This window comes from Aquarana catesbeiana, linkage group LG01 (assembly GCF_042186555.1).
Source record: "Aquarana catesbeiana isolate 2022-GZ linkage group LG01, ASM4218655v1, whole genome shotgun sequence".
Taxonomy (NCBI): Eukaryota; Metazoa; Chordata; class Amphibia; order Anura; family Ranidae; genus Aquarana; species Aquarana catesbeiana.
Genome location: NC_133324.1, coordinates 285803521 through 285830258, shown reverse-complemented (window position 1 = coordinate 285830258; position 26738 = coordinate 285803521). Strand labels below are relative to the sequence as shown.

At 43.1% G+C, this 26738-nt stretch overlaps 1 protein-coding gene across 3 annotated transcripts in view; it reads right to left on the bottom strand.

The window, feature by feature from the left end:
• Positions 1-10763: 10763 nt before the first annotated feature.
• MED15 (mediator complex subunit 15) overlaps positions 10764-26738 on the bottom strand; it is a 106227-nt gene continuing 90252 nt past the window's right edge. For all 3 annotated transcript variants that reach the window (XM_073629213.1, XM_073629212.1, XM_073629214.1), the window contains 3 exons: positions 17681-17847; positions 14436-14534; positions 10764-12078 (listed from right to left, as the gene is read on the bottom strand). In XM_073629213.1, the coding sequence (XP_073485314.1) occupies positions 11942-12078; positions 14436-14534; positions 17681-17847 (403 nt within the window). In that variant the 3' untranslated portion in view covers positions 10764-11941. The remainder of the gene's footprint in view (positions 12079-14435; positions 14535-17680; positions 17848-26738) is intronic.

The following is a 26738-nucleotide window of genomic DNA, read 5'->3' as shown; positions in this document are numbered from 1 at the left end:
TCCTTTTGTTTTAGATAAAAAGAAAAAAAAAAAAAAACACTGACACTGCTACTTGCACAGACACTGATAAATGATATTAAAAACACCAGAGCAAAATGTAATAATGCATTAAAGTGTTTGTTCACCAATGCCAGAAGTCTGCCAAGCAAAATAGGTGAGTTGGAAGCTCTGGTGCATGAGGAGAGCTATGATGTAATCGGTATTGCTGAAACTTGGCTTCATTCCTCACATGACTGGGCTATTAATATTCCTGGCTATGCACTCTTTCGGAGAGACAGGGTAAAAAGGAAAGGTGGCGGGTCTGTCTCTGTGAGAAGTGATCTCAAAGCAAGTGTGAAAGCAGACCTGATTGATGGAGAGTGTGATGAGTCTGAAGCATTATGGGTGGAACTGCATATAGATGTGCGTAGTTCAAAGTTAATCATCAGTTTGTTATAGACCACCCAATGTTAAGGAGGAGGTAGAGACTCAGCTCCTTGCACAGATGGAAAGGTCTGCAAGGGCTGGGACGGTGATAATAATGGGGGATTTTAACTACCCAGAAATTGACTGGAGTAATGGCACTGCTGGGACAGTTAAAGGGCAAAAATGTATAAACCTATTTTATGGTCCAGTTTATTGAGGCCCCAACTAGGAATGAAGCTCTGTTGGACCTGGTAATCTCAAACCATTCAGAGCTTATTACTAATGTTCAGATAAAGGAACACCTGGGTAGCAGTGATCATAACATGGTTTCATTTTATGTTAGCTGTAAACAAGAGATAAAAACACTTAACTTCAAGAGAGCAAATTTTCCAAGGATGAGGGCTGCTCTCCATGATTTAGACTGGGAGGGAATATTGGCATCAATATAAACACAGAACAGAAATGGGAATTCTTTAAAAAGACTGTTTGGGACCTCACTGCAAAGTATATTCCCATGGGCAATAAGTTTAAAAGGCTAAAAATAAAACCTATGTGGCTCACGGCCAAAGTTAAAGAAAGCTATAAACAATAAGAAAAGCTTTTAAAAAATATAAAAATGAAGGAACACTAGTGTCGTTTAAATGTTACAAAGAATTTAACAGAATATGTAAAAAGGAAATCAAGGATGCAAAAATTCAAAACGAACAACAGATTGCAAAAGATAGTAGGACAAACCCCCAAAAATTCTTCAAATATATTAATAGTAAAAAGGCCAGGTCTGAGCATGTAGGCTCTTTACAAAATAATCTAGAGTAGGTGACTGGGGACAAGGAGAAGGCTAATTTATTAAATACTTTCTTCAGCTCTGTGTAAAGAGCATGGGGGAGGTATTGACACAGCCCCGAATGATCCACAATGGCTCAAAAGTGATATGGTCCTGAAATATTTAGACAGAATAAAGGTGGATAAAGCACCTGGACCTGATGGCATCCACCCACGGATCCTAAAAGAATTGAGCTCTGTAATTTCAAAGCTATTGTATCTCATTTTTAGGGACTCATTAATGACGGAAATAGTACCACTGGATTGGCGCAGGGCGAACCTGGTGCCTATATTTAAAAAGGGATCAAAGTCTTTACCAAGTAACTATAGACCTGTTTAACTTCTATAGTCGGGAAGATACTGAAGCATTTAATAAAAGACCACATAGACGAGTTCTTGCTGGAAAAAAAAACATTTTAAGCAACAGACAGCATGGATTCATGAAAGACAGAAGTTGTCAGACAAACCTGATTTCTTTTTATGAAGAGGTAAGTAAAACCTTGGACAGAGGGGTGGCTGTGGACGTGGTATACTTGGATTTTGCAAAAGCGTTCGATACAGTTCCGCACACACGGCTCATGTGTAAGGTAAAGTCTACAGGCTTGGAAATATCAGTTTGTAAATGGATAGAAAACTGGCTAAAAGACAGAATTCAGAGAGTAGTGGTTAATGAGTCTTACTCTGAATGGTCTAAGGTTATCAGTGGCGTACCCCAAGGTTCAATGCTTCTTCTTCTCTTTAGAGCAGAGGTATTGATGTAAATTTTAAGGAGGTCCGGGCCCTAAAATTTTCTTTGGGCGGAGGTCCGAATCTCGAATCTGTACTATGACTTAAAAAGAGTGTAGTCGTGCCCATCAGTGTGCCCCTTAACATAAAATAAGGGGCATGCTGATGGGCAGATTTTATGTTAGGGGCACTCTGGGCACAATGAAATGTGCCCATCACAGTACGCCTTTACAGCAGGTGTCCCCATCACAATGCCACCTTACATCAGGCATTTGTCAGACCCATCAGTGTGCCTCCTTAACAAAAATCTGCCCATCAGTGCCCCTTAACATAAAATAAGGGGCACATTTTATGTTGGGGGCACAACAAAATGTGCCCATCACAGTGCTCCTTTACATCAGGTGTCCCCATCACAGTGCCTGCCCCCTTGCATCGGATGTCCTAACGGCATGCACCCTTAACAAAAAAATGTACCTTTAGAGCAGTTGGCACAGGTAGCAAACTGCAGGAGGCGGAAGCTGTGAGGTAGCATACCTTGCAAGGAGTGAGAGCCATGAGCAGCAGGAGGGCGGGGCATGCATGTGACATCACCCCATACCCTAGCAGAAGTCTTAGAGGACAAAACGCGTTGGATTCACTTTGCTACCCTAGCTACCTTTTACTGCGCTGTTTTTAGTTCAATTGAACCTAATTTTTATCGCTTTTTTTTTTTTTTATTACATGTTGGAAACATTTTAATATCAATAAATTTTCCATGCTTATCGGATTTACACCATGTGGAGGCCCTTCTTTCTTTCTTTTTTCCTTGCCACATTTTGAGGATTGCCGCTGATTGAGTGGAACTCGACAGTTTGGGCTTATTTCATCTTCTCCAGAGGCGAATGAGTTATGAGGCTTTCCTTTTCCACCAAGCACTTCCCCTGGATTGGAACTGGATCTAACCCTACCGTTTGACGGTACAAGCTTATCTGACTCACCGCCAAGGGCCTGTGAGTCCACCATCTCTGGTAAAGGCATTTAATTTCCCTTTGCTTGACTTTATGTTTGGAGAAGACCTGGCTTTGCATGTTGGTATGCCTCTGACTTTGCTGTGAGAAGCATTTATGAAATTTTGGAGTATGCTACACCCTCATCAATCTCCACTTTATATGGACTCTGTAATTCACAACATTTTTCCCATATGTCACAATTTTTAGACATGTAATATTGTCTTTTCATCTATGTTTGCATCACCAGTCTACTGTGATTTCTGAGACCACTCACTGTGTTCTTGCTGATTATATATTCCTTACCTTCTCCTTTTTGCACCTTTTATTTTGATGTTCTATCCAGTGAGATTCACTCACATTTTTTGGTGGTCACTAATCTGGTTTGGAATTCCTGGATATATGAATTGTCAGTTTTGAGGTTACACACCCTATATAGGTTGTTTACATACCTTTGTCACTTTGGGTATCACCCTTACTACTATGAGTCTACATTCACCCATGTAGATTTCCAATATTCTCTATAGCACCACACATTGTTTCATTTATTTTTCACAATTAGTCTGATTGTCGTGTCGCCTGCTTTTTCTTTTAGAGTTGGCGCGGCAGTTATTTTCATTCTCATCACGGTGCCACCTTACATCAGACATTTGTCAGACTGCCCTCTTACATCAGATGTCCCCATCAGTGTGCCTCCTTAACAAAAATCTGCCCAGCAGAGTGCCCCTTAACGTAAAATAGGGGGCAAATTTTATGTTGGGGGCACAACAAAATGTGCCCATCACAGTGCTCCTTTACATCAGGTGTCCCCATCACAGTGCCTGCCCCCTTGCATCAGATGTCCCAACAGCATGCCCCCTTAACAAAAAATGTACCTTGAGGGCAGGAGTTGGCACAGGTGGCAAACTGCAGGAGGCGGAAGCTGTGAGGTAGCATGCCTTGCAAGGAGTGAGAGCCATGAGCAGCAGGAGGGTGGGGCACGCATGTGATTTCACCCCCTCAACTCTACTACACTGACGGTTCAGACAGGAGCAGTGTTTGGACTGTAGGCCGCCATTATTTAATCATGGCTGCTTTAGAGGAGCAATAGATGCAATGTGTACTTTTTTTTTTTTCCCCTTCTCGCTAGAAGGAAAGTGTTGTTTCTCCTCTTCACAGAGGAGAGAACACAAGGAAGGACTACGAAGTGAGTGATCACTGTAATAACCAATCGGAGGCTTATCAACAACAGCCCAGTCTCTGTTGGGAAGCACGCTCCCAGTGCAAACATAACACATATATGCGGCGCCCAGGTTTCAAGCCCACTTCCTGGAGGCTGCATATATGTTTCACAGTCGTAAAGGGGTTAAATATACTGCTGCCTACAGGAGGATTGGCCCCTGCAAACATAAAAACTACTACCATCATGCCTTTTGTTTGGACAGTGTCCTAGGAGGATAAAAATCTTTTGTTCCTCCTTTGCCCTTTCTAAGGAGGTTTTTTCCACAGTCATGCAGATTACACAGTCTGCTGACTCTGAAAGTGAGTACACTCCTCACATTTAAAAAAAAATATTTTTATATCTTTTTATGTGACAACACTGAAGAAATGACCGTGAAGGATCCTCTGCACTACTATCCAGTGGCACATGAGCTGCCGTGTACTGCAAAGAATTAAGCTGTGTTGCTGCAAAACCTATAGTGTACACATAACCACCAAAAAATGAACAAATCAATCTGTAAATGATTTCACGCAAGACACAAAACTGCAGATAAATAACAAATATGCTAAGCGTGACCTATGTAATAACAAATTCTAAATAAGCCAGTGGGGGTAAAAATATATGTGATCCAAAAAACGTGCAGTGTAAACATAGTCCATTAGTGATAGTGTGATATAAAAAAATCAATGTGCGGATACTGATAGGTGAAAGTTCAATATTTCAAATAAATCTTCAGTGCATAAACTATCTGTGATGTTCTTTCTTAAAAAAGTTCATAAATATATAGTTGAGCAAAGGTAATTGACCGTGCCAGATCTGCATGTAACTAAGCTCACACTGCCCTTACCTTCAAGGGCTTTAATCCAAGCCTTATGTAAAGTGCTGGATGATGGTGGAAGAGGATGTTCCGAGTGTTGCCTTGTGATGGTGATTGCCTTTGAAAGGGTAGATGTCCCCACTCGATCCTCAATGCATTGTACTCCGGATACTGGAACTTGTGCCAAAAAAACAGAAGGGACAAAAAAGGGGGGGCCTCCAATAGTGTAGTATAAAAAACTTTTGTTTTTAGATATTTTTTTAATAAAAACCAGACTGGAAGCGCACACTGCATATAATGCCTGTTGTGGTACAATGTGTGGCGGTGCGCCGCCGTTACCGAGTGCAAAGCTTCCGGTATACAGTGTCAGCAAAGGGGGTAAACTTTACTTTGCTGACACTGTATACCGGAAGCTTTGCACTCGGTAACAGCGGCGCACCACCACACATTGTACCACAACAGGCATTATATGCAGTGTGCATATAGTTTTTTACACTACACTATTGGAGGCCCCCCTTTTATTGTCCCATCTGTTTTTTTGCCACAAGTTCCAGTATCTGGAGTACAATGCATTGAGGATCGAGTGGGGACATCTACCCTTTCAAAGGCAATCACCGTCACCAGGCAACACTCGGAACATCCTCTTCCACCATCATCCAGCACTTTACATAAGGCTTTGATTAAAGCCCTTGAAGGTAAGGGCAATGTGAGCTTAGTTACATGCAGATCTGGCACGGTCAATTACCTTTGCTCAACTATATATTTATGAACTTTTTTGAGTAAGAACATCACAGATGGTTTATGCACTGAAGATTTATTTGAAATATTGAACTTTCAGCTATCAGTATCGGAACATTGATTTTTTTTTTATATCACACCATCACTAATGGACTATGTTTATACTGCACGTTTTTTGGATAACATATATTTTTACCCCCACTGGCTTATTTAGAATTTGTTATTACACAGGTCACGCTTAGCACATTTGTTATTTATCTGCAGTTTTGTGTCTTGCGCGAAATCATTTACTGAAGAAATGACGCTTTGCTACAATGTAAAGTAGTGAGTGTACAGCTTGTGTAAATTTGCTGTCCCCTCAAAATAACTCAAACACACAGCCATTAATGTCTAAACTGCTGGCAACAAAAACACCCCTAAAGTGAAAATGTCCCAATCAGCCATTTTTCCTCCCTGGTGTCATGTGGCTGAGTTCACACTGGTACGACAATCACTCCGACATTGGGAGCTTATGACGTGTGGACCTGGTATGCTCCAAGAGCATACCAGGTCCTTCGGTCTGGTATGGCTTTTAAGGGGAACCCCCATGCCGGAAAAAAAAAAAAAAAAAAAACTGCGTAGTAGTGGGCACCCCCCCCCCCCCCAAAAAAAAGATCCATACCAGACCCTTATCCGTGCACACAGTCCGGGAGGTCAGGTAAGGGGGTGGAGACATGTGAGCGCCCCCCTGAACTGTACCAGGCCGCATGCCCTCAACATGGGGGGCCCTTGTCCCCATGTTGAAGAGGACAAGCACCCACCCCCCCCATGTTGAGGGCATGCGGCCTGGTACGGTTCAGGGGGGCGCTCACATGTCTCTCCCCCCCCTTTCCTGACCTGCCGGACGGTGTGCTCGGATAAGGGTCTGGTATGGATTTTAAGGGGAACCCCCACGCCGAAAAAAACGGCGTAGGAGTCCCCCCCAAAAAATCCATACCAGACCCTTATCTGAGCACACAGTCCAGCAGGTCAGGAAAGGGGGGGGGGGGAGACATGTGAGCGCCCCCCCCTGAACCGTACCAGGCTGCATGCCCTCAACATGGGGGGGTGGGTGCTTTGGGGCAGGGGGGCCCTTGTCCCCATGTTGATGAGGACAAGGGCCTCTTCCCGACAACCCTGGCCGTTGGTTGTCGGGCGGGGGACTTACTGGAATCTGGAAGGGGGCCCCCCAGATACCAGCCCCCCACCCTACGTGAATGAGTATGGGGTACCCATTCACCTGAAAAAAAAAAAAAAAATGTCAAATAAAACCACAAATAAAGTAATTTATTAAGGCACCTCTCTCTCGGACTTCTTTGCTGATGTCTTCTAGCCCTCTCTCCGGTTCTTCTTCTCCTTTTGTCCCTTGTCTTCTCCGCTATATTTTCGCTGTTTTGATGGGTTTTCTCCCGCTGTTGTTCTTCCGATGTTGACTCGACGCTCTCTCCTGTGCTAATTCCGGCTGCGCAGTGTGCCACTACTTATATAGGCATGGGGCAGGGTCACCGTGTGACTTCTTTTGGAGGCCCTGCCCCTTATGACATCACCACCCAGGGCATGATGGGTGGTGGTGTCTTAAGGGGCGGATCTCTGGTGACCCCGCCCCATGCCTATATAAGTAATGGCACCTGGCAGAGCAGGAGAGAGGACCAAGTCAACATCGGAAGAACAGAGGGAGAAGAACCAACAGAGGCAGAAGATGTCAGCGGAGGACAGATCGGAAGAGACGCTGGAGCTGCCTAATAAATTACTTTAAAAACATGTATAATGTGTTTTATTTTTGACACTTTTTTTTTTTTTTTTTTTTAGGTGAATGGGTAGGGGTACAATGTACCCCATACTCATTCACATAGGGTGGGGGCTGGGATCTGGGGGCCCCCTTGTTAAAGTCCAGATTCTGATAAGGCCCCCCTGCCAGGGTTGTCGGGAAGAGGCCCTTGTCCTCATCAACATGGGCACCCCCCCAGGTTGAGGGCATGTGGCCTGGTACGGTTCAGGGGGGGGGGGGGCGCTCGTCCCTCACCCCCTTTCCTGACCTGCCAGGCTGTGTGCTCAGATAAGGATCTGGTATGTATTTTGGGGGGGGGGGGGGGGGGATCCACACGTCGTTTCTCGGCGTGGGGGTTCCCCTTAAAATCCACACCAGACTGAAGGGCCTGGTATGCTCTTGGAGGGGGAACCCATGTGTGTATTTTTTTTTTTTTTTTTTTATTTGGCGTGGACTTCCCTTTCAAGATCATCAGAGCACAAGTCATCTGCCAAGTCGGATTAGTCAAGATGGCAATCCGACTTCAGTGATAATCAATGGGCTGAAGTAGGAGCAAAGTAGTGCAGGGAGCGTTTTCAAAGTCGTACCAGTTAAGACAGCTCCCATAGGGAAACACTGATTTTCACACGTCATGAGCTCCCAATATCGGAACGTTTGTTGTACCAGTGTGAACCCGGCCTAAAATTAATTTGTCACACTGGGATTGTTTTGATTGGTCAAAGGACAAGTCGTACTAGCACAAAGTTGGATCAAAGTAGTATCCTGTTAATTCAAGTCGGATGGTTGTAGGACCGATGTCGCAGAGCAAAGTAGGATGACAGTCGTATGACTGTCATGTAGTATCAGTGTGAACCCAGCCTTACTCTCTCATACTGATCACTGGAAGTTCAACATGGCACCTCATGGCAAAGAACTGAGGATCTGAAAGAAAAATTGTTGCTCTACATAAAGATGCCCTAGGCTATAAGAAGATTGCCAAGACCCTAAAACTGAGCTGCAGCACAGTGGCCAAGACCATACAGTGGTTTAACAGGACAGGTTCCACTCAGAAGAGGCCTCGCCATGGTTGACCAAAGAAGTTGAGTGCACATGCTCAGTGTCATATCCAGAGGTTGTCTTTGGGAAATATAGACCTATGAGTGCTGCAGAGGTTGAAGGGGTGGGGGGTCAGCCTGTCAGTGCTCAGATCATACGTCACACACTGCATCAAATTGGTCTGCATAGCTGTCATCCCAGAAGGAAGCCTCTTCTAAAGATGAGGCACAAGAAAGCCCGCAGTTTGCTGAAGACAAGCAGACTAAGGACAGGATTACTGGAACCATGTCCTGTGGTCTGAAACCAAGATAAACTTATTTGGTTCAGATGGTGTCAAGCGTGTATGGCAACACCCTGGTGAGGAGTACAAAGACAAGTGTGTCTTGCCTACAGTCAAGCATGGTGGTGGGAGTGTCATTGTCTGGGGCTGCATGAGTGCTGCCGACACTGGGGTGCTACAGTTCATTGAGGGAACCACGAATGCCAACATGTACTGTGACATACTAAAGCAGAGCATGATCCCAACCCCCCCCCCCCCCCCCCCCCCTCGGATACTGGGTGGCAGGGCAGTATTCCAACATAATGACCCCAAACAAACCTCCAAGATGACCACTGCCTTGCTAAAGAAGCTGTGGGTAAAGGTGATGGACTGGCCAAGCATGTCTCCAGACCTAAACCATATTGAGAATCTGTGGGGCATCCTCAAACGGAAGGTGGAGGAGCGCAAGGTCTCCAACATCCACCAGCTCCGTGATGTCGTCATGGGGGAGTGGAAGAGGACTCCAGTGGCAACTTGTGAAGCTCTGGTGAACCACTTTTGGCCCAATTTGGACATTTTTTACATAGGGGTGTACTCACTTTTGTTGCCAGCGGTTTAGACATTAGTGGCTATGTGTTGACTTTTTTTGAGGGGACAGCAAATTTACACTGCTACAATGTAAAGTAGTGACTGTACAGCTTGCATAACAAAGTGTCATTTCTTCAGTGTTGTCACATGAAAAGATTTAATAAAATATTTACAAAAATGTAAGGGGTGTACTCACTTTTGTGAGATACTGTATGTAGTTAAACTGTTGCCTGTGTGCCAGGAGTTACACATTAACTTCAGGTATATGTAGCGCCTTCCCCAGTTTTCCATGAGCCTGGTGGTGACTCCCAGGAGGCAGAGAGGGCTGACATACATCCTCAGGGTGCAGGTTACTAGGCATGGTGGGTGATGAACAAAATAGAAATTTAGCATCAGTCACTTTTATGCTTGAACTAAGAGAAGTTTATTTCTCATAACAGGAAAAATGCAGGGCACAGGACACCCTTAGTCAAAAATAGTAATGATCTGCTCTCAGGCAGACTCCTTAGACAAAACAGGTGAGATAAGAGACAGCAGTACAGGAAAAGAGCTTTTAAGCTGAACAAAGCACATCTGTACTTTGTAGAATAGGCTGTCTCCTATAGTAACTGAACTTAACTCACGGAAGGTGCAGGAACGTTATGGATGATTCCAGTCTTGATGCTTTCCCAGGCTCTCCATGGGTCCCTGGTCCATGCAAGAGTAACCTCTGGTACTTCATCTCAGGTCTCCATCCCTTCCTTCATGCTTCCAGGTAGTTAGCAGGCTCTCCCATACAGAACCTTGAGCACATGGTTAGGCCTACTCAGCAGGAGTTTCACACACATCCCACCCAGACCTCAGCCTGGGCAGGGAAGACCCCAATCACCTGACTCTTTCCAAATAAATACCTCCTCCCAGCATTCATAGCAGCGAATCTGATTGGCTGAGAAAGGTATGTTTATTCATAACCTTAACTCACTGTAGCTCATCATATTAATTAACAGCACGGCCCTCCAGCTGTTGCAAAATCCAGTCTCTGCCTGTGGGAGTCATGCTTGTAACTGTCAGCCTTGCAATGCCTCATGGGACTTGTAGTTTTGCAACAGCTGGAGGGCCGCCAGTTTGAGACTCCTGCGAGTGTAAACATTCACTGATGGCTAATCATTCCCTTTAATAACCCCAAGCATCAGGAGGATTCACCTGTAGTTTCATATTTACTGCTTTATAAATATGCTGTTAAGTGTCCCCTTTCTAACACCTGTTAAGATATAAAGGAGTTTCATTAGATGAGCCGATGAGATACAGACCCAGAATAAAGGCATTACTATGAAGTACCTTGAATTTCTAAATTCACTCTGGTGTAAAGCTTGTGCACATGTTAGTATTGTATAATAAACATGTATATTCTGTAACCACACTCAGTTTAAGCCTTGTTTATTCCACTTAATTTGCATATACAAAAACAATTTCCAAATGTCTGGGTAATAATAATGTACAAAGCTTGTTTTTTTTTTTCCAAACTGCTAGAAATAAAAGAGTTAAAAAAGCAACATTTGTATATGTATGACTCTCTGAAATGAGAATCTTATTTATTGCAAGAAACAGCAAAAAAATAAATTTGTTAATCTACAGTACATCATCTTCCGCAGGATCTACAAAGGACAGATCTGCATCTGCGGAGAGGCGGGAGGATGATGCCACGATCTCCACCTCTCAGCCTATCATAGTAAGCCTTGTATTCATTGATAAAAATACAAGGCTTCCTGTGAATGGTTGAACAGCGCTCACCCCAATTTGAAGATCCCATACCACTGCCAGAACACAGCTGTTGTACACTGTATGATAACAGCCCATAACATCAGTTTCTAAAGCCCCATTCACACGGGCAGAAGCACGGGAGACATTTGGCAGTTTAAAAAAAAGGGGGGGGGGGGGTGTACGGCCAACATTCTGCTTCTGTGTATGTCGGACATGCATGCTGGAAAACCAGCAGCCGACCGACTCCTGATCAGCGGTCTGAGCCAATGGCAGACAGCACTGATCGTAGTGTTCTCTTAGTGGGGGGCAGGACTAACCTTGCATGGTTAGTACAGTATCTCCAACCGGAGCCAACAGTTTTTTTTTTTTTTTAGCATGAAAAAAAACAAAAAACTGTTAGTGTGTACCCAGCTTAAGGCCTTGTTATATTAGGACATTATACATACACTATACATATAAAAAGGAAGAACATACTATTTCCATTAGTAACCATTTAGATTCCTGCTTTCACTCTTCCGTACTGTATTAGAAGCATAACTCATGAGCATAGTTGGGATATCGATGAAATGGCCATCACGTAACTTCTTCTCGGCAAAAAATATATATAAGAATTCATAAACGTTGTTTGTTGTCATGTGTAAAAAAAATTTCAGACTTGAATAAAAATGTGGCTCCTAATGTTTTGTACAGTTTGTCATTTAATCTATCATTTAATTAATCATTCCCAAGACAGCATTTATATTGCAGAGTTTTAACCCCTGTTCAGCATTTCAATTTACTGGCGCCATTGACCTAATGGACTGGTCTAGATGTGTTGCATATGAACATCTTGTTCTCTTCATGCAGCCGACAGACAGGCTTGCCGAATGCTTTGTGCCCATGTGGTCAACAATGCTGTGAGAGAGTGTTTGTCGGGAAGCTGAAGTAGTTTAGATGTCATGCAATGGTACACAGACTGTAGAAAAGGATTGGCCTCTGAAAAAGAACATGAAAAAAAGAATGGGTCAGCGATGTATGTATCTTCAATATACCAAGTATACTCTATGTACTAGAGCAATTTCATCTACAGCCTTTACTGGTTTAGCAATAACACATTACCTACAGTATTAAAGTATTTTATGAAAACAAACAAGTCTCCCTTTGGCAATATTGTCCAGCAATTTTTTCCTAACACAATGAATAACCTCATTTTTTTTGTAAAATAGGAAAGATGATGTTACACAGAGTAAATACATGTCACGATTTAACATTGTGCATGCTCGTGGAAATGCAACAAACTACAGTACTTAAAAAAATCAGTTATTCGGATCGCCGAGAAACACCCCTTGGCGCTTCTGAAATTGTTCCAGTGGCTCATGAGGCGCTTGGACCGCTTTCATGAGAAAGCCAGCCACCGGCTGAAAAAAAAAAAATTAAAAAACACATGGGTTATGGCTGATTGCTTCAGCCTTAACCCCTGGTAAACCACTTACAAAACCGCAATGTGTATATATACATATTGTGGTCAGCAAGTGGTTAAAATTAGGTTTTCAACACAAAGCATGGTAATGTTTTTGCAAACCGTGAACACAGTAAAGTGTTGGTTGAAGAATCCAAAGTAAAATAATAAACTAGTTAAAGGAGAAGGCCAAAGCTCTTTTTTGCCCTACATTTCCTACAAATCACAGGAGTGCACCTTGTTCTGAACTCCTGTGACCCGTTTTCAGTCAACCGCACCCTAAAGTTTGCTGTCGGCTGACGTCATTGAGCCGGTCCAGGCTCTGAAGAGATCCCGACTTTAAAAGTCTCTTAGCAAGCTGCTGAGAGCCCAAGCCAGCAGCTTCCAACCCCTCCACAGCTCTGCGCTCCAGTGAGTGACAGGCACCAGATCTCTACTCACTGAAGACCGGGAACTGAGCAATCAGCGATCTTTGATTGCTCAGTTCTCATTCTTAGAGGTCGTGGGGACCGATGCTGCATTCACCTAGGCGAGTATAAATGTTTTTTCTATTTATGTTTTCACATGTGTATTTTAAAATAAACAATCAGTCTTCATCATGTTCATGCATCTGAAGTACTTAGTTGATCCTGCCAGTCACCTTTTTTCCTTGTCCTAAACTGACCACACAAGCTGATCTGCGCTTGCATTGTCCGTTTTCATCCTTTGGCTGGCCATTCAACGCACCCTCTGATCAAGCACAGCCTGCATCTTGAAAAGACTATGGAATACAGACATACTATGTCTGTATAGTGTCCTGTAACCCCCGACCCCACTATGAGGAATGCATGGTAACATGACAGAGCTTTTCAACCCTGTACAAAAAGCTAGAAAATCTCCTGCAGCCACTTCCAGGCTACATTCATACACTCTAGTGATGGCTGCCTGTCATTTCTCAGGGTAGATTTCCTGAAGGTGACAGCAGCAGACCTTCCCTACATAACATGTAGAGAAATGTTCACCCCGGTTCACAGGTTTAAGATGGAGAATACAAAGTAGAAGCACAATTGGAAAACAGGGAAGACAGACCATTGTCAGCCCTTAACAGGAAATGTCTGAACAAGGACCCTTCAGGACAGGATCACCATGTATTATTTTAGTGCAAACTGCAGATTTAAAGATACTGAAAAATGCTTTAAAGTAAAGCCTTTTTGCAATTGCATTTACATATAAAGCATCCCCAGAAAAAAAAAATATTGTCTATGGAAATCAGCAAAAGAATCCCCTGAGCCCTGGCTGGTCATTCTTGGGGAACGCACACACACAAATACTCAAACACAATACAGTTTAGATGGTAAAAGATATGCCCAACTCCAGGCAAAACTGGCTTATTTTGGGTAGAGGAGGAAAGGGTCAGCTCCTCGGTCATGTCCTTATTGGTGTCTGTGTCCCCATCGGGAAGATCTTTCCTCAATTCCTGTCCCCTTGCAAAAGGAAAGGAAGTTTGGACAAATCTATTAAAAAGGAATTAGACATCAGTATAAACACTGTTTCTTAGCATCAACGTACTCCCACATTGGGGACATTTATCCTCACTTCTTCACTAGTAATACACTATATGTCAGTGTAAAAAAGAGAAAGTATCACAAATGGATACAGCCAGTAACAAAAGCCTGGCAAACCTTTCCCCACTCTATCCAACAGAAAGTTTTGGCTGGGGTTGGCATTTGGTTTGTATTATAAAATTGTATGCATTAATATAATTCTATCGAATCCATTTCCATTAGCCAGATGCTTCTATTCAAGCATTGTGCTAAGAGGGAATAAGCAGATTGGCTGTACAGTATGCACTTAGGTTGAGGTGGCCTAGAATGCAGTTACATAGAATGTTGAAATGCAAGAGTCATTAACATACCATATTGTCGGGGGTTGTTCATCCATAGTGGACTCTGTTCAGGGTAATCAGCTGGGACACTTAGCTGTAGAGGAGGTACACTTGGGAGGTTTTTATCATCTGAATGAAAAAAAAAAAAAAAAAAAAAAAAAGAATACCAGTTACCACAAATAAGGAAAAGGTGAAGAAAACCACATTGTGGGATCTAAGGCTCAAAATGTCCCCATAAAGATGTCTTGCTACTGCTAGACGTCCTAGAGGTCCTATCCTTGCTAACATCAAATCCAACTTCCAATAAATGTAAACAGGAAAAAATTAGTAATCAAAAGGCCTGGTAAAACAGGATGCGAGTTACTGCAAAATCCTTTTCTTTGGAGTTCTTTCTGGGACACAGGTGGAATATTCAGAGAGACTTAAGCCTAGTACACATCTAGTTTTTCTTTTAAAAAACTGACAGCTCAGGTTGGAGCCGCTGTACAAACAATCCAACGTTTGCTGATAGGTGGAAGGCTCCCCACCAGAACATTTCGGTCAGCGCTCAGCCACTGGCTGAGAGCAACGATTCAGAAGCTGATCGGGTGCTGGTTTTTGAGCATGCCTGTCGGACCGGCTGCCATACACACTGGCCGAATGTCAGCTGTTTTGTTTTTTTTTAACCGGCTGTCGCCCGACATTCGGCCCATATGTACAGGCTTTAAAGTTTTGCAACTACTTTCATGTGATGGGATACTGCCAAACAAAAGCTGTAGGGAAACCTAGCCTACCCCCCCCCCATTATGCTCCAGTTTTGTAATAAGCAATATCAGGTGTGGATCATAAAAACAGAGGGGTGTGAACTGTGCTCCCTAATGAACGCCATTAAATAATTTTCTGTTACTCATCGCATAATCCCTTTACAGTCACTTTAAGCTACCCATATAGAGGCCAAATGCTTACCATATTAGGTATGTTTAGACCTAATATGGAAATGTATGTGTGGTGCATTACGCCTTCATCTGCTTACATAACGACCAGGGAGGACTGCAAATTCAACAATATGAAGACCATATCTGGCAGTGGCGGCTGATGCTCAATAATTTGGGGGGGCAGCAAACCAATGCCACCTAACCCCCCCCAGCTCTGTGCCCTGAGCCCACCCTTTTTTGAAGCCTATTAGAGCCTCTGCCTCTAATCGTGTACTTCAAAACCCCCCCTCCATTGAAATTAATGTGTTCGGCGCCCTGCATTTAGATTAGGGGGGGGCGGACTTTTCCTTTTCCTATGATCTCTGTAGGATCACAATGCTCTTATGAGGACAAGTACCAATCTGGCTGCCTGCATAAGTCAGGCCACCTGATGTATGGAAAAACTCAGCCCAAGCTTAGAATCAAGTAGAGAGAAGTAAAGCATCTTGTAAAAGCACACAGGCAAGGTCGTATTGAGGCACAGTAGCTTATAGGGGAAGGTACTTAAAGCAGAGCTCCACCCAAAAGGGGAAGCTCAGCGAAGCCCACTGAAGAATCGGCTCGGGTGCTGACATTGCTTGATCCCTGGACAGGTAAGTGTCCTTATAGTAAAAGTCAGCAGCTACAGTATTTGTAGCTGCCGACTTTTTTTTTTTTCGGGGAGACTGGAGCTCCTCTTTAACCACTTGCTGACCGCCCTATATCAGTATTACTCCTACAGGGCGGTGGCTGTGCGTGTGTGTGTGTGTGTATATATATATATATATTTTTTTTTTTTTTTTTTTAATACACACAGCTACTGCTGTGATTATCCACTGCAGAAGCCTATCTGCGGGTGCCGGGCACTCGATATCCGCCGACACCCACCGATCGTTGGGCAAAGACTCAGAATGGAGCTCTGCCTATGTAAGCAAGGCAGACTTCCATTTTGACAGGTGGTAGGGATGGAATAAAATCCATCTCTTCCCCTAGAAAAAGCGAACACTGGCTAGGAGCACAATTAATCCTTTAAACGCCTTAGATGTTTAACCCCTTCCCAGCCAGTGTCACAGGTACAGGGAGAATGCATATCTTTAGAACTGATCACTGTATTAGCGTTACTGGTTCCTGCAAAGTGTCAAAAGTGTCAGTTAGTGTCCAATTGTCCACCGCCATATCACAGTCCCGCTAGAAGCTGCCGATTGCCACCATTAGTATAAAAAAAAAAATATAGAATTAAAAATTCCAGTAAATATCCCATCGTTTGCAGGCGCTTTATCGTTCAAGTAAACCAAATAATCAATATACGCTTACTGGGATAATTTTTACCAAAAACATGTAGCAGAATACATGTTGGCCTAAATTTTTGAAGAAATTTGATTTTAAAAAATGTATTGGATTTAGCAGAAAGTACAAAAATAGTTTTTTTTTTTCAAAATTGCTGGTCTTTTTTGTTTATAGCGCAAAAAAAAAAAAAAAATGCAGAGCTGATCAAATACCACCAAAAGAAAGCTCTATTTGTGGAAAAAAAAATTGCATACAGTTTATTTGGGCACAGCGTTGTATGACCGCACAACTGTCAGTTAAAGTAACGCAATGCCATATTGCAAAAAATGGCCTGGTCATAAGGGGGTAAATCTTCCGTCAAGTGGTTAGGCTCATATGCTTTGTTTATCTGGACTGAGCTGAAAGTAGACACTTTAGTAAAAAATCTGCCAAGTTTCATTAACGTATAGAAACACTGGGCCTTTTCCCCGAAGGTAAAATATGTTTGGACTCTCCTTGAGCTCCAATTAGCTAAACGGAAACATTTAGGATTTCAAAAAACATGCATGATTTTGTTTTTGGATTTCTTTACAATCTAGCTTTGGGCATGGATGAGTGACTGTCACATGGTGTACATTTATCTTGCTTAAAGCGGAGTTCCACCCAAAGACGTTTTAAGTGTTGGTGACCCCCTGACATGCCACATGTACACAGTTTTTACAGCTCCCACTTCCTTCACTGGCGTCGGAAGGAAGTTCACCTCTCCCCCTCCCTCCCTGCAATCTTCTGGGACATGTCACAGGTCCCAGAAGATTGCCTGGACATTCACAGCGTGGCTCGCGCAGTGCGCGCCCGGCTGTAAAGCCGCAACCATTCGTCCACAGGTAGAATGCTGGCGCCGGGGAGGGGAGCGAGGCTTCGTGCGCCCGCATTGCTGGACCCTGGGACAGGTGAGTGTCCGATTATTAAAAGTCAGCAGCTACACTTTTTGTAGCTGCTGACTATTAAATGGGTGGAACTCCGCTTTAATGTAAGACACTAGAGGCTGGTCTCAGCATGTCCACCAACAATACTTACCCAGTTTACATATAAGATGGACGGTTCCATTGTTGCTGCAGTGAGAGGGATCCAGATTTATCAAGAATCTGGAGTGCAGTTTGGCAACCTCACCCTGAAGAACGTTTGGAATGGACTGCTTCTCATCATCTTCAAACTTTCGCTTTCGAGGAGCAATCATCTGAGCTCTAAAGACAAAGCAAAGCTGACGGTAAAGTATATATGTGCAGTAATCGGTAAATGTAATTGGAATGTGTCCATTTTAATGTTAATCTGCTGCCAAATTTTAACACACATCAGTTAGAACTCAAATATGCAATGTAATGTTCTAGGTGAAGAACAATGAACTGAATATAATAAACACTTATAACCGTGCATCAAGACCTCTTAGCCAAGTAACCACTACTAAAGCAGAACATTCAAATAGTACAAAACATACTTTTTGTTCATGTATTTAAAATTATTAAAAACATTTAATACTGCCACCTGAAATTTTCCTGTAAATTTTCCATAATGCACATGTGCCAGCACAGGGATTTGTGTGTGTAAACACAAATCCCTGTGCTGTCAGAGGAGAGACTGTGTCATTTACACAGTAATCAGTGCATTTTTATAGCACTGATCCCTGTATAAATGTCAGTGGTCCCAAAAAATGTGTCAAAAGTGTCTGATCTGTCTGTCGCAATACCGCTAAAAATTGCAGATCACCGTCATTACTAGTAAAAATAAATAAATGGTAAAAATGCCATAAATCTTTCCCATAGTTTGTAGACGCTATAACTTTTGCGCAAACCAATATAAGCTTATTGCGGTTTTTTTTTACAAAAATATGTAGAATAATCTATATATTGGCCTAAACTGATGAAGAAATTTGTTTTTTGAAAACATTTTTGGGGATATTTATTATAGCAAAAAAAAAAAATTTTTCAAAATTGTCGCTCTTTTTTTTTTTGTGTATAGCGCAAAAAATAAAAACCGCAGAGGTTATCAAATAGCACCAAAAGAAAGCTCTATTTGTGGGAAAAAAAGGACATTTTGTTTGGGTACAGCATTACAATTACCAGTTAAAGCGACGCAGTGCCAAATTGTAAAAAGTGCTCTGGTCAGGAAGGGGGTAAAACCTTCTTGGGCTGAAGAGGTTAACAACCGATGAGTCATCAGCTGGCTTCCCCACTGACAGCTGAAATGTTAATAAAAGACTGGCAGTAATAGAAAAGTCAAAAAAGGACCTGGTATGGATTTTAAGGGAAACCCCCACACCAAAATTAACAAAAACAAACATAAAATCCATACCAGACTCCCCCAAAATCCATACCAGACCCTTATTCGAGCATGCAGCCCGACAGGCAAGGAAGGGGGACGAGGACAAGAGAACACCTCCCCTTTCTGAACCATACCAGGCCACATGCCCTCAACATGGGGGGGGGGGGGGGCAATGTAGAGCAACCTGTGGCCTGTGTCCAGTACTGTATTCCAAGATGTGGAATTTACAGACAAGTCAAAATTCCTCTTATTTGTGCAGTGCATGGCACAAAAACTAGGCAAATAGATTTCTGCCAATGGACCAAACGCCCCCAAGGATAAATAGGCCAAACTTCAAAGCTGCATCTTCAGAATATTGAACCATCCACCTTGTAGAACTTTGAGCAATATTGGACTTGGAAGCAGGATGTCCCTTGCAAGGTCTTGAGGATAGGACAAATAGGAAGCTCGTCTTCCTCATAAAATAAGTTGTTGCTTTGAGGTAAGACTGATGGCTCAGACTATGTCCAGAAAAAGAGCAGTTTCCTCTTGGTGCTTTGAAGCAGGGCACAACAATGGAAGGACTAGGCCTTCATGGAGGTGAAAAACTGATACCACCTTAGGAAAGAATAATGGTCTTGGACGTAGGACTATCTCATCATTATGAAGAATGGCATGTCTGTCAGAGATGATGGCAACCAAAAAGCCCACTAAGCAGGGGAAGTCTAAGGGGATTTTCCCGATGGGATCAAAGGGTGTTTTCTGAGGGGCAGAGAGAATCAAGTTGAGGTCCAAAGCAAGCACAGGGCGCTGTAAAGGGGGGCCTGATCTGAGATACGCCTTGAGTAAAGCTCAAGTTCTGGTCAAGTCCTGATTGCACACCAAGCAATGAAGGATCTCTAGGTAAGATCTTTCTGGAAGTGGCTCATAAATTCCTCTGTCTCTTAAGACCTGGGCTTCAACAGCCATACCATTGAAGCTAGTGACTGAGAAACAAGATAGAATAGAGGTCCTAAGACAGCAGGTCTGGCCTGTTGGGGGGAAAAGACAGGTGTCATCTTCTAGTAGTTTGAGTATGTCAGTGTACATAGGTTTTGGGCCAGTTTGGTGCAATGAGAAACACAGACTTCTTTTCTTGCTGTTTTGTGAAGCAGATGAGGTAGAATGTGGGAAGGCATAGATAAGTCTAAACTGAAACCAGGGGATTATCAAGGCAGCTGACGCCAGCGCTAGAGGGTCCTTGGTTCTGGTCACAACAGAGGCAGTTTGTTGTTGAATCTGGAGGCCAGGACACGTACATCTAGACCCCCCCCCCAAATCTCTGGCATATAAAGGTTGAAGAGGTCAGGGTGAAGGGTCCATTCCTCTCAATCCAAGTGGTGGTGGCTAAGGTAATCTGCATTCTAGTTGTCCATTTCTGGGCTGTGGACCGAAGAAATCACTGGACAGAGAGTATTCATACATGAGATTATCTGGCTTGCTTCCATCAAGGCTGCATGACTCCTGGTGCCCCCGATGGTTGATATAGGTCACAGCCATGGCATTGTCTGATTGCACCCTGATTGGGTGTCCTTGCAGAGCCATCCTTATTGCTCTGAGCACCAGGCTGTTGATGATAAGCTTGTGTTTCAACAATGACCATGTTCCCTGGACCGTGTAGGGCTGGAACACGCCTAACCCAGCCCAGTATCTGTTATCATCACTTAACAATGGAAGAAGTCTTTCCTTCCTTTATCATTGAAAAGGCTGGGCTGGAGGATCCACCAAGCTAAGGAATACCTTGCTTGGCTGAATAGGAGCATGGGTAGGTTAAGAGAAGGAGCATGCTTTTTGCAGGTCAACAAAAATGTTTTTGTGCTGGAGGTTTCAAACGGAATGGGCAAAGAGAACAGCCTCGAGGGAGGCTACCAAAAAAAACAGAAATACAATAGAGAACCTCACAGAAGAGTGTCTTTGATCTGATGTCTTGAGAGCATGAAACTTGTTTTCTGGAAGAAAGACTTTAGCTTGAGCTGTGTTTAGAATCAGGCCCAAGTATTTCTAGCGAAGAGAAGGTTGGAGAGCACATTTTTAGTCTATTACCCAACTGAAAGCCTTAAGCATCTGAATAGTCTTGTGGACATCTGCAGATGAAAATGAGAGAAGTCCTTCATGAGACGGTTGTCTAGCCCAGCGTTTTTCAACTCCAGTCCTCAAGGCGTCCCAACATGTCATGTTTTCAGGCCTTCCATTATTTTGCACAGGTGATTTGATCAGTTGTACTGCCTTGGTAATTACCACAGCTGTTTCATCTGAGGGAAATCCTGAAAACCATGACCTGTTGGGGCGCTTTGAGGACTGGAGTTGAGAAACACTGGTCTAGATAACCTGTGACCTGGATGCCCTGAGTTCTTAGAGGGCCATAACCTGTTTGGGATACTCTGGAAGCAGAGGATAGGCCAAAAGGCAGTGCAACAAACTGGAAGTGATTATATAACAATATATCGCAGTCCCCCCCAGATGAAGTGATTGCTGACAGAACACGTAGGGTAGAGCACCACAAAGCATCCAACTTGCACTATGGAGGCTCAGTTTGGAACCACAGCCTGATTCTTTACTTTGCTGGAGCTTTCAGCAGGATCTAGCGGCTATAGGCGCTGAGCAGCAGAAGATATCTTGCTTGTGGATGAGCGATTGGAGCCTCTTGTTAAATGTGCAGCAAATTTTTATTGTGAATAAAAGGGATAATTCATTTTATACGGCGAGCACTATTTTTTTATTCTTTGTGCCCCCACCATATGTTCGAAATAACTGCATTGGAGGTGAGCTGAGGAGAGTGAAGAGGCTGTGAACTGGCTTTGTATATTATCCCGGCCGATAAAAGAGAAGCATGATAGGGCGGCACAGTGGTGTAGTGGTAGCACTCTCGCCTAGCAGTAAGAAGGGTCATTGGTTCGAATCCCAACCATGACACTACCTGCCTGGAGTTTGCATGTTCTCCCTGTGCCTGCGTGGGTTTCCTCCGGGTACTCCGGTTTCCTCCCACAATCCAAAGACATGCTGGTAGGTTAATTGGATCCTGTCTAAATTGTCCCTAGTATGTATGAATGTGAGTTAGGGACCTTAGATTGTAAGCTCCTTGAGAGTAGGGACTGATGTGAATGTACAATGTATATGTAAAGCGCTGCGTAAATTGACAGCGCTATATAAGTACCTGAAATAATAATAATAATAATAATCAATTGACTGATGTAATAGCAAGGTCCATAAAGTAAGGTAAGCATCCGTCTACAAGTTTTCCAGCTGGTTTGGTTCACCAGAGACATAATGCATTCTGGGAAGAAGGACTTTATTATTAATCACGTATTTATGTTGTGGTTTACACTTTTTGGGAGATATCATTTATTTTGTGAATAAGGACTGCACTATTGAGCACGGACTGATTTATGTGGTTCACATATTGTGCACATTTGAGATTTGTTTGCAACACTTAAGTTAGTTAGAAGCTACTGTATTGTACATATGTTATAGTATTACCGATATTACTATTGAGGTTTGGTGCACAATTTACTATAAATATAAACTGAAAGGGATTTCTCCTACTGAAAAGCACAGAAAGCACTAACACAGCGGCTATTTAGGAATATGTAGATAGGCATCTTGGATGTATATGAATGCAAAGTATTCCCAGTGTCTCAAAGAGGTAATAACCAACCTTGCAAGCTTTTGTAATTTGAAGGTACTTGTTGAAGGAGTTTAGGTCCAGATTAGGATGAATAATAAAACACAAGTACTCCCTGGGAGAAAAGATGACCTAGGGCGTTCTGCAAAACTGACTGTCCTTGGGCAGATTTTGATTGATTTGAGAGAAGACAGCAGTGAGGGGGTAGAGTTGGGAAATCATTTGAAAACACAAATTAGCCCCACAGCTCTGGGACATCTATGACCCAGAGATGGGCAAACTGTAACAGACGCCCCCCTATACCCACTCCTTGGAGTGAGGGCATCCTTCACTGAAAGGAAGGCTTGGGGGATTTTGTACTCCAATTCTTGTGTTAAATACAGGGCTGAATTTTTGCTTAGAGGTTGGAGCCCGAATATTGAGGTGCTCTGTTTGGAAGAGGTAGAAGCCCCGAGTAGGATGCCTTTGGAGTCTTCCTTTGTGAGAAAAGGCCCTTTGTTCATGTGACATGTTTGATGAAGCCGTTCTACTTCAAAGGGCATACACGTGGGACATCTTTTACAGGCGGCTTCAGCTGACCAGGCTTTAAGCCACAAGATTATGCGCAAGTTAACAGAGATCAGATTCACCTGATCTAGGGTATCAACACAAAAAAGCAGGGCAGACAATAATTGGTCAGTTAAAGTACAGTTCTGGAACACATGATTATGTTGGTTATTCATTGCCCTACTCCAGTTAACTGCAGTTTGGGAAACAAACTGTGGCAATAACTGGTTGCAGAGCTGGACCTAAAAGAGTAAAAAGAGCCTTTAAGACTTGGTCAGCAGAATCTTTAATAGAAGGAATATCTTGGATTGGTACAGTATGATGTTTAAGTCTGAGATGGCAGGGTCTACTACAAGAACTGCCCACTACTTTGGGAACTCTTTTTCCACTGCATAGATTCTCGGAGGGGTGAAAATCTTTTCTGGATTTACCCAATAGTCAGAGATTGTCCATTTTATTTGTTCATGAACAGGAAATGTCTTTTTAGATTTTAGCAGGTTTCTTTGTACTCAAATGGGCATGGCGGGACAGATGAGAATCAAGTGTGTCATTATAGAGGCACCTGGGCACAGATTGGGTATTTAGGAGCCTAAGGGTGAAAAATCTTCTGCAGCCTCCTCTAACATTGTCCTCTTCATTCCTTTCTATGTCTTCCTCTACTGGGGAAGGCATATGGGAAACCCATTGAGGTAGAGGCCATGGAACTGGAGAAGGAGCCTTGTGCATTAGAACCCTGGACAGTGATGGCTGTGTTAAAGCCAGTAGTTTTCCAAGGAACTGGTACATAGTTTCAGGAAAGTCTGTTAAGCCTCATACACATGATCGGATTTTCCGCAGACAAAACCTCAGACTTTTGTCTGAAGGGTGTTGGCCGGTAACTTATCTTGCATACAATACAACGGCAAGGAATTGTCAGCCAGCAAACACGAACGTAGTAACGTACTACGTGGTTTTTCAGCTCTTTAGCGCCACCCTTTGGGCTCCTCCTGCTAATTTCGGGTTAGTAGACGTTTGGTGAGTGTTGATTCGCGCTTTTCATTTTGTTTCTTCACAGCCGTTCGTCAACCAGCCATGTTGCGGAATCGGAGGAGATAACGTGTTATTTATTATTGGCCTTGGAGTTATTGCTTTGACCCAAGTCCAGGAACAGAAGGAGGAGGATTTCTTGGACCAAAAATTGGTTGCTTTATTAATCGTGACCAATCATGTCATATGCCTTTGCTGCAGGAGCTCCAGGAGAATAATTCGGATGATTTTCGGAATTATCTCCGGATGACGGAGCCCTGCTTTTACCAGCTCTTGGCATTGTTGACCCCCTATATTAAGAATTAGGACACATGCATGAGGCTTTTATTTTATCTTTTGGTTGAATAATGATTTGATTTGGCATATTTTCTAGATTTTTGGATGCATAGAATGCACCTTTTTGGTTAAGTTCTATTGGCAGATAGCATGTCTAATTTTGTTTTTTGTTTTTTATGCACAATAAAAAAATTGTGGAGAATAATACTTGGCTAAGTGTTTAACTTCAAATGACAGTTTGGGAGTAGGCTGCTACATTTTAAAAAATAAAATGTAAAATTAACAAGGGACACCAACATAGTTGTATCTTTGATCTTAAAAACGATGGGATAATGGTGTTGTAACTTGCACCAAAAAATAAAAAAGAAACAACAAGCATAATAATATTATTCTTGAGATCACTAGAAAAAAAAAGCCTTTGAAAATTTGTTTGCAATAACACCATCAGTATCACCAGCAAAGCAGCTTCATTATTATCTCATTAAAGAAGAAGAGAATGTGCGCTGCATTTTGAAATTTCATAATTTGCCGCGTCACGAATGTTAATTCTTCATTACGAACACTAGTTTACAAGACTGATCGCTTCTGGCTCATCCTTGCTTTTTGACCATGCATGTTTGTACTTTGGACTTTTGTCAGACGGACTTGTGTATACACACTCGGAAAATCCGATAACAGACATTTGTCCGCAGAAAAATTTTAAAGCCTGCCATGCGACAATTGTCTGATGGAGCGTACAAACGGTCGGATTTTCCGCCAACAGCCTGTCATCACACAATTCCCGTTGGAAAATCCGATTGTGTGTAAGAGGCTTTAGTCAGGCCACTTGTTGCATGCCTAAGATAGAGCTAAAATCTGTTAAAAAAAAAAAAAAAAAAGCGTTAAAATAAAGTCTGTTACAAGGGAAGCATTATCACACTAGGAGGGAGTGGCGTTAAAGTGCAACCTGTGGTGTGATAGAACACCTGGCCACCCCCCGACACTCTGGGTGGTAGAAATTTGGCAGCAAGTATGAAAAGGGAATCGGTTTCAAGCACAATCCAAGTTTCCTGATAGTTTTGTATAAACACATACTATTCAGGATACACAATAGTGTGAAGCAAGTAATGGAAATATCATAGTCAATATATGAATCTGCACCACAGGATTAATTTTTATATGTGCAGGGTACAGCAGCTATCAATGTCATGTGTACTAGATACCAGGAAAATAAGTTAATAAAAGACAGCTGTCTTTGATTAACGTAATGGAGATCTTATGTTTCTTACTTGCTATAAGGGCTACAGAAACCGTGCAATAAACAGTGGGACCCCATCTTACCTGTCCATGTCGCTATAAAGGGCCCAAGCTTTTCCTGTCATGGTGGGCATACCCCCAAAGGGGTCTTCAAGGTCTGGCTTCCATAGGGATAGACTATGGCCGTGGACCTGTATAGCACTCTGCAGTTAATTGCACACATTTGCACCAAATGCCAATGTGAGTACCCAAGCCAGATCCAGTGGCCAAAGCAACATTATATGCCATCCACACAATGTGGGGACTGGGTACAGCTTCCAATCTCCTAAACTACTACATTTTAGGGGATAATACAAAGGCTTCTGGCTAATTGAATTTAACTAGTTGATGCCTGCCCACAGTACATTTACTGCGGGTGGGCGTCACAGGTAGGCTGGATCACGTACATGTACATCACCCAGCCAAGGGCGCACTGTGTGCCGCTCTCACGACCGATGTATCCATCTGGCTATGCAATCACAATGTAAACAAAGTATTCATAACAGCTGCGATTCCTATAGTGATGCTGCGATTGGCCCACAGCCATCACATGATACCTGGGCCAATCACAGCACCCTGTACCATGTGGTTAGCTGTAGCCAATCACAGATCACTAGTAATCACACAGCTGTTATGAATGTAACCCATTCATGACAGTTCAAAACATTGCTGTTACAGTGCTGATCAGTGTCAGTGAGCAGCTGCTGCAGGAGAGTGAAGAGAGAGCCAACAATGCTGGGGTAAATATAAGCATGCAGGCAATCTCACAGCTCTGGCAATTCAGCTCCCTTGTCGATCATCTCTTTTACAAACGGTATACTGCATAGGTAGGAGGCGGAGGGAAGCAGTGTTTTTAAGCAGATGTAATTTAGCCTAAAGTTTGTGAAAATAATTTTTAAGCATACACCTGTGCGAGGGTCCTGTTTTGCCTGCATGGGATGCACAAGTGTTCCAAGCATCCAGACAGTATTCCATGCACTGCAGACAGTCCCATTTATGCCAACTGACACAGCTACTGCCCAATTTGACATCTGTGTGAGCGCAGATCCCTGA